At 35.5% G+C, this 11572-nt stretch overlaps 1 protein-coding gene across 3 annotated transcripts; it reads left to right on the top strand.

Annotated features, from left to right (window-relative positions):
• Positions 1 to 1647: 1647 nt before the first annotated feature.
• Positions 1648 to 9906, top strand: LOC138891364 (putative threonine aspartase). 3 transcript variants are annotated; one of them, XM_070182646.1, is made up of 11 exons: positions 1648 to 1878; positions 1968 to 2018; positions 3506 to 3626; positions 3796 to 3880; positions 4546 to 4627; positions 5299 to 5443; positions 6587 to 6753; positions 7884 to 8047; positions 8188 to 8311; positions 8490 to 8521; positions 9503 to 9906. In XM_070182646.1, exons 1-11 carry the CDS (start codon positions 1681 to 1683, stop codon positions 9546 to 9548), a joined length of 1215 nt encoding a protein of 404 aa, XP_070038747.1. In that variant the 5' UTR covers positions 1648 to 1680; the 3' UTR covers positions 9549 to 9906. The 3 variants fall into 3 exon arrangements, with proteins under 3 accessions (XP_070038747.1, XP_070038744.1, XP_070038746.1); XM_070182643.1 differs by having other exon boundaries at positions 1652 to 1878; positions 8417 to 8521; XM_070182645.1 differs by having other exon boundaries at positions 1656 to 1878; positions 5317 to 5443; positions 8417 to 8521.
• Positions 9907 to 11572: the final 1666 nt, after the last annotated feature.

Genomic DNA, 11572 nt, shown 5'->3' with positions numbered 1-11572 from the left:
TTCATAAGTCAAATTTGACAAAATGCAGTTCATGAGTCGCAAATGCAATCTATAAATTATAGGCCAAATAGGTGTACGACCTCTTAAACTTGGCTCCAGTTTCCATTTTGATACTTTAACTTAGCGTTTTTCCTATTGAACACTTTAATATTATATAAAGTGATATATTGAACACTTTACTCATAACCAGTAAAAACAATAAGGTGCATGTAATTCACACATGAATGACTTAGCAAAATGACAAATAAGAGGGAGACACGTGGCATTTGGGTCCAAATAGTCAAAAAGAAGTTTTGAAAACAAAAAAAGATTTATTTTAAACACCCCCTCCCACCGTCACCTTCTTCCCAACCACCCCCTTTCTTTTTTCATTCTATGGAATCCCACCAGCCCCTTTCATAGAAACCCACCTCTGCCTTCCCCAATCTCCTTGGCTCTTCAACCACCAGAAAACTACCGTTTTCATCTGCCAAAAGGAAAAAACACATATACCGTTTTTGGATTTTCAGATTTGGGGAAGGGAGAAATTTATGTCAATTTTTTTCTTTCTTTTTTGGGTTGAAAATCCCTTCTTTTAGCTAACTGGAGAAGAAAAAATCCAAGTTGAGAAAAAAAGGGAAGAAACAAAAAAGAATCCGACGATTCTAGCAACCACCGGCCATTGCTCATTTCCTTTCCTCCTTCATCTCTATTATTCTGTTTCGTTGTTGTTTTAACTGATAAAAGAGCAGAACTGAAAGAAGTAATCGGACATTTAATATTTCGGGGGCTACCATTAAAATCGGCGACATTTATCACCATTTCTGGTCTTCCATCGTTGTGGTATCGGAGATTCATTCGTGTTCTGTCTATTACTGATTTCGTGGTTGATGTGTAAATGTTAAAACCTTGATAACATATTACTGTTGCTTGTAGCCTCTTTAGACCTGGCCGGAATTCTGACTTTTCCGGCGATCTCCATTAATTCCGGATAAAATTTATTGTCGTTCTTCTTCTGCTTTCGTTATTCGTCGGGGATCAAGTGGTTATGGGTGGCCTTTAGAAAAAAAAGTCAATTTTGATTTTTTTTTAAAAAAAACATGATCTCAAACCCATTAAATTCACGCGCGTAAGAGGGGGGTAAAATACAACTCTCTTGCCATGTCAGTTTTTGTGTTTAATAGGCATACATTGATTTGGGTTGAAGTGTTCAATAGGTAATGGGCTTAGTTAAGGTGTCAAAATAGAAACTGGAGCCAAGTTTAAGGGGTTGTACACCTATTTGGCCTAAATTATATTTACTGAATGCAATTTATGTTTCGCATACCTTATTTTTTTTTTCCTTTATCGATTCTTGGTGGTGTACTTATTCGTTTCATATAATTTTTTTTTTTAAAATTTTGCTCTTCATTTATAGTTCTTCGATAGAGAATGACTTTAGAAAAAGAATAAGAGAAATTTCTCCTACACATAATAGTGAGCAATGTAGCATATCACATATTTACTAAAAGCTTAAAAAAATCAACTAATAAGCACTTTTAATTACACACATATACATTAGTAAATTTCTATATTTATCAAAGAAATTGACAAATATTAATTATGTGTAACTAAAAAGGGGCAACCGGCAAGAGATCATAAATAGCAGAAAAGAAATTGCATTAGAAAAAGACTTATAAATAGCGGTTTTTTGTGCGACTTATGGTTAGTTCTTTTTCCCTTTCTTCTTCTGTATATAGCGGAAGTAGAGGGGAAATGGCTGCCGAAGTTGCTGACGAGACTTCAACATTCTTCGTGGCCGTACACGTCGGCGCCGGATATCACGCGCCGTCGAATGAGAAAGCTCTTCGTTCCGCCATGAAACGGGCCTGCCTCGCCGCTGATTCTGTTCTCCGAAAGGTTCCTCTTCTTCCCCCACCCCAAGAACAACAAACCTTCGCCAGAAAATTAGTATTTCATGAAAATTCAATTGGTTTTTTGCTATTCAGGGTCCAGGTGGATGTATAGACGCTGTATCGGCCGCGATTCAAGTCTTAGAGGTACGCATGTCTTTTAAATGCTTAATGAATGGATTTAAGTTATATACGTGATTTTTTTGTTACACTAGCAATGAATTTTATTCTGTGATAGCAGGTAAGTTACCAGTCTAACAGATTAACAGTTGTGCTTATTAAGAGAACTACCTGTAATTACGGAATAAATGACCTAATTGTATAAATATTTTTTGCTCTATCAATGCATTGAATTTAAATTCTGAATGGAATGGTTTGGCATAGAGCGGAATAGATATAGAAGATTCTTATAGTAGAATGCAACTGGTTTGGGTTTAAGATGTAGGTAGATTGACTTCATAAAAAAAATATGTAGGTAGATTGATGAAATTTGAGTATATATTTTTTGATAACCCAAATGTTATCTTCTTGAAAACTTGGTGGGGGCAATTCCTCCATAAATTTTGAAATCTTCGAAAAAGGTTTGGTGTTTTAGGGTAGAAGGATAAGTTATCATTCAAAAGATGATCAGTAGAATGCAAAAAGTTAGTATCCTTACGTGAGATGACTCCACTGTGTTCAAATTATGTCGAATTTTTTTGTAAAGTCGTGGAGTTTTGATTTTTCAGAAAAAGAAAAAAAAAAATTCGTTCAAAAGATGATCAGCAGAATGCAAAAAGGTAGTGTTTTTGCGTGCCATATACCTGAGTTAAAGTGTCTGGACGTTGATTATAAAGTCAGCGTAACTCACTTGTCACTTGAGATTTCCTGGAGCAGTGTTGTAAAGAGCGTGAAGCGAGAAAAAGCGACAAGCTCCTTTTCGCTTAAAGCGAGAAGCGAGAAGCGAAGCGCTCGCTTTTTTGAAGTGAAGCGTAATTTTTAAAAAAAATATTAAAATAAATATTGAAAGAAAAAAAAGGCAGTAAGAACTAAGAAGAACTGAAACAAAAAAGAAGGCAGTAAGTAAGAAAAAAATTGGGCAGCATTTCGCTGCAATTTAAGACTGAAACAGTGAAAATAGAAGAAGAAGAAGAAGAAGAAGAAGAAGAAGAAGAAGAAGAAGGAAGAAGAAAAAAAATTGGCAGCATTTCGCTGCTATTTTGAGGCTGAAACAGTGAAAGAAAAAAAAGAAGAAGAAGGAGGAGGAGGAGGAGAAATCACATACCCGGGCTTGAACTTAATGAAATTGAACTTGAAAAGTGCTGAAAATGGAACCCTAGTCGCTGTTTTTCTCTGCTGCTAGATGATGTTTTGAAAAAAGACAGTTTTTTTTTATTTAATTAACGTTGGCAGCCACTTAATATAGTGAAGCGCTCGCTACTGTCGCTTCTCGCTTTTTTGGCAGAAGCTCACGCTTCATATCACCTGTTACGCTTCACAGCACAGAAGCGACCATGTGCCCGCCTCGCTTCGCTTTGGAATGTTTTAGCCTTTCAAGGATTGGTATAATTTTGACGTTTAATGGAGGGAACAAAAGAATACTTGTAACTTCAATGTTTACTGAAAACATGATGCCGTTGTTATATTCTTTGCAGGATGATCCTAACACAAACGCTGGTCGAGGTTCAAATTTGACTGAAGATGGTCATGTTGAGTGTGATGCCAGCATCATGGATGGTGATTCTGGCACATTTGGTGCTGTAGGTGCAGTGCCAGGTATTCTTAGAGCAGATGCATGCACTTTTTGCTCGAACAAATCATCCATTCACTACTTCTTTTTGGGGTTTACTTGTTATTTTCTCCTTTCGTATTCATACCCCTAGTTAATTGTTGCTTCTGTTTTGGTTTACTCTTGCTTTATCTTCTGTGAAGTTAATGTTACCAGGTGTGAGAAATTCCATTCAGATTGCAGCTTTGTTGGTCAAGGAACAGATGTCTGGTTCGCCACTTCTGGGACGAATATCTCCAATGTATGATTACTGGTGATATATAGATATGTTTTTTTTCTCTAACAGTAATTTAAAAGAAGATCAATTAACTTTCTCCGTCTATCACATCCTATGTGACGAGATTTGTCTAGAAACGAAGTTTAACGAACAAAGAAGAACATATACACAAGCTAAATATATGCAAAGTACCAAAATTGTTCTTAAAGCCAACAAGTAAATGTGAGGAGGTGAGAGTTTCACATGTCCTTTATTATTTCTATCCTAATAAAAATGTGAATTTTTTATCAAGTGGGTTTCAACAGGTCATGTCATTAAGAGTTAAAGACTAAAAGGAAAAATGCGCCACATAAAATGGGACCGGAGAGAGTATCTTTTTCTATTGCGCACAGTTCCGTCCCAGAAAGATTGGCACCTCTTTGAATATGTACATTCTCATTTTACCCTTTAGTGAGATGCTCTTGGAAGTGACATAATTTGTTGTGGGCTCTTGGAAAAGTGTGACATGATTTCTTAAACTCTGTGTCCAGTCAAATGGTGCCAAACAAATTGAGTGAAGCTTTTATTTTTTGATTGATCTTTTTGCATTTTACTTTAACTGTTTTTTCGTCCTACTGTCATTTTCTGATGTAGCTTTTCTCCCTCCCCACCTCATCCTCCACCCCTCAAAAATTACCTTTCTTATTCAGGTTTTTGGTTGGTGAAGGTGCTCGTACATGGGCAATGTCCAGAGGCATTGTTTCTCCATCAACTGTGTCAGAGGCTGAAGAGGTAGTATTTGCTTGTTTCATGATAGGTTTTTATTTGCACTGAAACCATTCATAAACACTATTTCTAAGCTTGTAGTTAATTGAATTCGTGCTACTTCCCGCTAATTTGGAAAATGACATGGACATTTTTGTCTGATATGAAACCTGGAGAACGCTGAAATTGAATCAAAATCGTGAAAATGCTGGCAGTTTGTTTCGGATTTCATTTCGGGTAGTTTGCAGAACTTTTGCTGCTTCTGTGTAGCTTCTTGTGTGTGTCTTTTGAGTGTTGACCTTTTGCTTGCATCTACTAGCGCCATATATTGTGCCTCATTCCCATGTCAACACCTAATAATTTGTCTCTTCTTCCTTCCCAACTTTTGTTTGTTCGCATAATTTGCTGAGCCTTCCCCTTCTTCCTGGTTAAGTTTCCATAGTTGCAACAACCACCCTTTTTTCCCCTAGGCCTAGAGATAGATGTATTGCGAGGCAAAAACTGGTATAGACATATTGTTTGCTGATGTTTCTCTGAACTAAGGGCATCAATGATGGTTATTTAACAGCATTGGAGGTCTATATTTAGTTAGAAGGGTGGTCTCTGTCCATTTTAAACTATCTGGATAGGTCCTTGTGTACACTCTTCTGTTCAGAAAAGTTAAATTTGCTCTAAATATGGAATGTGGAATAATGTAGCTTGTTTTGTGGAGACAGTGGCTTGTGACTGAGAGGGCCAGAACCCAATGGGAAAGGTACAAAGGGATGCTTGATGACGCCAAGGATGTTAATGACGTTTCTGCCGCTAAGATGGCACACCCTAAGGATTCTGGTACAGTATCAGGTATTTCACCACTGTCCATGCCCTTTTCAATTTATAAGCTGTTAAATACATAATTATGCAACAATTTAAGCTTTTAGATAATGTGGTCACACATTTTCAAAATGAGGCTACAATATTCTCTGATTTCTTTACAATCATTGGTTATCATACTGCAAGGAAGACTAATAATTGATACCATTAGTACCCCCCACCCCCACCCCCCAAAAAAAGGGGAAGGAAATCTTAATAATTTTTATGTTTAGAATCTTTGCATGCATAATGTTGCATATTCTAGTTTAAGAAGCCTTACATCAATATACACTTTATAGGCTGTGACAGAGGTTGTCCATTGCATCATTTACATTTTTCTTGTGCTTTAGGGTGCTAGACAACTACACAACATTTGAACTTTATCCTTAAAATATGATGTAGCTTAGAAAAGATTGTACTATCTTTATTTTTATCTATTAGTTAGAAATAAAGTTGTATCTAGTATAGGAGCCGGAATATTTTTTGTAAGCTCAAATGCCAAATCATGTACTTCTTGCATCTTCTTGGTGCCATCTATTGAAATCACTTACTTTATCAAAAAAAATAAAAATTAAAGTTTTATCTATCAAATAATAATCATATCTTTTAGCTAGAGATAGGGTTCTAACTTGTTTAGAACTCCCTATTTTATAAATAGGATGATAGGTTCTAAGGTAATTTATTAGAAACTTGCATAATTAAAATTTAGTATTAAAATCCCTCTCCTTTTTCCGTCTGTCTCTTTCTGTAATTCCCTTCTCTCTTTCTCTCTCTCTCTCTCTCTCAATCTTCTCTTCTTATATTTGTATTCTTTTTCTTGTTTCTCTCTTTGATCTCCTTTCCTTGTCCCTTCCTCATTTATTCACCTTCCCTTTTCCCCTCCACCCTTCTTGGTAATACATCATCGTATAAGTTCATATTTTCAAAAAAAGAAATTGTCAAATGGAATGAGTTCTATCCCTCTGGGGTAGGGGTAAGGTCTGCGTACACTCTACCCTCCCCAGACCCCATTAGTGGGATTCTACTGGGTTGTTATTGTTGTTGTCAAATGGAATGAGTTGTCCAGAAGACATCTCTTTTTGATTGAGCATTTATATCTAATCAATGACTGTTAATTTTCTTGAAAACTTTCAGATACTCCAGAAGTGGATAACCAATCAAGAGGAAATGGAGCGAGAAATCCGATCTCAATGCTTGGTGCATTAGACGAAGACTTTATTTCTGACACAGTTGGAGTTATCTGTGTCGATACAGAAGGACATATAGCTTGTGGGTCCTCAAGTGGTGGTATAGCTTTGAAGGTGATATTCTGAAAATGCTCGAACATTTTCAATTATACATGTGAGCAATTCACGCTCTTATCCCAAACCATCTTTTGATCAGGTGGTCAACTCTCTGTCTGTGTGGCTTGGTGGAGGGGGTGTAGGATCTTATGATTGATCTTGTCATCTTGCTGTATCGGTAGTAGTTTCTTCATCTGGGGACAGTGTTCAGAATTTGTTTTACTTTTTGTGAAAGGGAGAAGTGTGAATACTGTCACTATGCAGTTGAAAGGTTGTAATTGAATACAATGATATTTCTGGAATAGAATGGTTAGGTTAAAAATTGTATTGGCCCGTGTAATAGATAAATTTGCTCACGAAGTATTTGTCTCAACAAGATAAATATTTTCAACATCCGGGGCAACTTCTTTCTTTCTCCTTGTCCATCTCATTCCGCCTCTCCGTAGCTTTTATATGAGCTGCTGGGAACTCTTTTATAATTTAAAACGGACAACTAGTACTTGCACTGTTTAGCAAGGGCCAAACATTCATATAGGACTTGAGTAGTGTGTGCAGGAACAGCCGTTTGTTCCTCAAGATCCTTTGCTGTTTATCTATGTTTTCTCCTCTTCAAGGGGTGTATCTCTATAGCAACAGATGGTGATGGCGCGCACCAGCCATGGGATTTAGTTGGATAGTTGAAAAGCATTGTGTAGCTCAGTGTTTTGGTGGTTTTGAATATGTTCCTTATGATTTAAATCGAACAATTCATTCCCGTCATGCTTTACCTTTTTTATGCTTGGAAATGATTGTCATCCTACTACTTTCCCCTCCTCTATAATTCCTAAGTTCCTTTTTTTTCTTAACTTTTTACTTTGTTTCTGATTAACTGATTTGGAAGGCTTATTAGGGAAGTATTTTTTTAAGCAACCACCATGCTTGCAAAAGTGTCTTAACATTGTAGTATATTTTCGAACAGCTAACAGGAATATCTCCGTCTTCTTTGACTGTTGGATCTTATTTTCTTCAGTTTTTATTACCAAAGTTTTCATTTAATTCAAGTTTTTTTGTATGTCCAAGGCCAGTAGCCCATTTTGTTCCTACTCTGAAATTCTGTGGCAGATAAATTCATTGGATTACTGTTCTTACTTCCCTGGAGCTTATAACAGGTTGGTGGACGTGTGGGTCTAGCGGCAATGTATGGTTCTGGTTGTTGGGCGTCTTCAAAGGGACCTTTCGGCGCTCCTTTTATAGTTGGATGTTGTGTCAGTGGTTCTGGAGAGCACCTAATGAGAGGATTTGCTGCTCGGGAATGCTGTGTTTCGTCAGCACTGTGTGTTTGACACTGCTACTTCTGTTTTTCTCTATCTATTTCCCCTACTGAGAGCGATCCAGCAATAAGTTTGAGTTATGTTTTTTCCAGAAACCATTAAAGAATTATTAACCTGAAATCCGATCTGATTTATTGCGCAGGTCTCAAGCTGGGCCATCTTCTGCCTGTAAAAAAGTTTTACACTCTGTTGTTCAGGAGAATAGTCAGTGTGGCACTGAAAGTAGTGCTGGCTTCCTGCTAGTTCAAGCAGAATCTCCTAGAATGGTAACACCATTCTCAAGATTTTGTTATCTTTTTTTTTTTCTGTTCTACCCTTGTTAAATCTAGGAACCTATCATTCCAATACCCTTAGCTATTAATTTTCCATAGATTGCGGGTGGTTTGGCTAAGATGGATGCTGTTGAGATTGCAGCTGTTTATTCATCGTCTTCTTTTGGAATAGGTTATTTTGGCAGCTCAATGGAGAGGCCCAAGGTATATTTTCATATTTTGTGTATTATATTTGGTGGTACTTATTTACTATTGAAACTAATGGTCAAGAATCAGTAGTTGAACATTTTGTGTTCTCTCTTCTTGTTCCTCTTCTTATTTTTCTTTGTTCAACTATAGAGAAATAAGTTAATTATGGTTTTAGAAGAGTGTGATTACCCTAAATATAGTTTGGCGTTCTTCTTCTTCTTTGTTCATCTCTAAAAGTTAGACGCATGTGTAAAAGACCAACTAAGAAATTTGTACCCAAGTTTAGGACAGAAAACTGTAGTACACAACAACAACATACCCAGTATTATCCCACACCGTGGGGTCTGGGGAGGGTAGTGTGTACGCAGACCTTACCCCTACCTTATGAGAATAGAAGAGAGGCTGTTTCCAATAGACTCTCGGCAACATAATTAAAAATATTTGAACAGCATATTTCTACTTTTATAAGTCAAGATTTGTAATTGATTCAAGGTAAGCTACTTTCTAAAGAGAAGAAAACAAATATGTTCATTATCCACCGAGTTTCGAAGGCTGCGGTTGGTCCAAAGGATCGGCCCCAGACGGATTTCTCGGTCATCAAAAAAAAAAAACAAAAAACAAATATGTTACCATTTCAAAAAGAAAAAAGAGAAGAAAACAAATAGAAGTTGATATGGAACATACCCTGTCTAGTTTCAACACTTCCTGGAGTCATGGTAGCTTTTGCTTTGTCAAAGTGCAGTAGTATCAAGTTTAGCAGCTAACATTTGAGCCTGATCAACAGGACAGATAGACTTATGCGTTCTAAAGAATTGGTACAATTTGTTTACTAAAGGGGCCATATTCCATGCTTATGACTAACTAAAATTCATCTGATGAAGAGAACCTTTCATTTATATGTATCTCATGTACTTCCAAGCATCACTCAGCGAACTTAGAGGAATCTTCGATGGTACATTGGTGTCCTTTTCATTTTGATTAAACCATGTTGTACAGGTTTCAGTGCTTAGGAGTACAAAGAAGCATGGTAAAACAGCAATAGGTGAGTTTGCAGCACGAGTCAGTCTTGCAGCCAAGAAAATGTAGGGTTGCAGCCGGAAAACAGTAAATGGCGACCTTCCTCTTCAATGGCATCATCATGTGGACATGCTATCGTATAATCTGAATCGCGAGGAGGACTAAAGTGCATTTTCCTTAATGTTGGGGAATTTCTTTCATCTGGAGTTTTTTTGCATAAAATGTCGGGGAATTTGATTTGTATACTCTCAAAACCACATTTTAGACAGATAACCAAAGATGTAATTTACTTAAATTGCACTAGCTAGCTCCCTGAAATCCATTTATATGGATCTAATACACTTCTAAGCATCATTGAAGTTCGAGGAATCTTTGATTGTAAAGGTGTCCTTTTCATTTTGATTAAAACATGTTGTAAAGGTTTCAGTGCTCAGGAGTACAAAGCAGCATGGTAAAAGGGATAATAATATAATCGTATCATCACCAAAAAAGAATAACTTATTTTTGATATTAATATTACAAAACCATATTTTGCGAACTGACGTCGCCGTATTATTTAGACTTGTGAACTGTTGTTCTTTTCCTAGGAATTACTAGGGGTGTACAAAGAAAATCGATAAACTGCATCAAACCAATAATTCGAGTCAAACCGGAAAAAAAATCCGATGTGATTTGGTTTGGTATTGAAAAATAAAACTCGACCATAATTGGTTTGGTTTGGTTTTAATTAAAAAAAGTCAAATCGAAACCAAACCAACCCGATAACACATTTATATAATTTTTAAAAATATTTTATACATATAAATATTTATTATAATGTAATTTATAAATATTTCTTAAACTTTTTCATAGTTTTATCTTTTAACGTATTATTTCAAGTTTAGACTTAACATTCTTGAATGGTAAATAAATTTTATAGCCCATAAATATAGTAACTCAAACAAAGTTCAAATCAATACTAATGCTAACAAAAGAAATTCAATTAAATACTAGGAATGACGATAGTGTTGGATAATTATTTTAGTTTTACATTGGTTTATAATGAAAATGCATAACTTAGTTTATCTTTTTCTTTAGTGCTTAGTGATGTAATTAATATTAGTACTTATTAGGTATACTTATTTTAGCATGACCTATATAGTATTTTAGATTATGTTAATTTTTATTATGGCTTATTAATTAGCAATATTTATTTTATGTAATTTTATTATTTTATCTTTGTTGTTGAATATTTTTGTATAATGCTATGACTTATCTCATATTATTGTGTTAGTTTTTTGGAAAACATATTATATAGTTGTATTTTAGTAAGGACTTAAGAAATATTTGGAGCACAACTTACATATTTTATGCTATGAAGACTTTACTGGAAAAAAATTCGAAAACCCGAAAAATCCGAGAAAAATCGAGATTGAAAAACCCGACTTTGTTGGTTTGGTTTGGTTTATAAATTTAAAAATCCGACACCATTGGTTTGGTTTGATAATTGAAAAATTCGAATCAAACCGACCTATGTCCACCCCTAGGAATTTCTCATACGTAACATAGCTAATTCACCTCCTTTCCGAATAACTATAATCACCTCCAATCCCAATTATTTCTATATCATATATTATAAATACAAACTTCTTTCTAGTCACTTTGTATTTATTCCCCAATAGTCACTCTGTACATAAGGTGGTCGCTAAGTTTGTTGGTCTTTCTTTTAGGCTCAGAATCAAAACCAAGTCTTTATTAATTTATAAGTAAAAATTGCATGGGGCGCACTATTTGGTTGCCCCTTTTAAACTTATACTCGTTTTATTTTTCCGTTTGCATCCGTACACATTTTTTTTGTTAAAAGCGTTTTAAAAAGACGATTTTGCCCTTCTTTAATAAAAGACTATTGACAAAACTGTAGACTGCAAGGCAAAACTTCAGCATGTTTTGGTATGAAATTTTAGCAAATGAACTAAATAACTTCAACATGCATTAGAAAAACACTAATTAGAAAATTACATACTGCAAGACAAAAACTTAAGCATGTTTAGTTTGAAGTTTTAGCAAATG

This window comes from Nicotiana tomentosiformis, chromosome 1, assembly GCF_000390325.3.
Source record: "Nicotiana tomentosiformis chromosome 1, ASM39032v3, whole genome shotgun sequence".
NCBI lineage: Eukaryota > Viridiplantae > Streptophyta > Magnoliopsida > Solanales > Solanaceae > Nicotiana > Nicotiana tomentosiformis.
The sequence above is the reverse complement of the archived record's forward strand: the minus strand, read 5'-3'. Positions and strand labels throughout refer to the sequence as shown.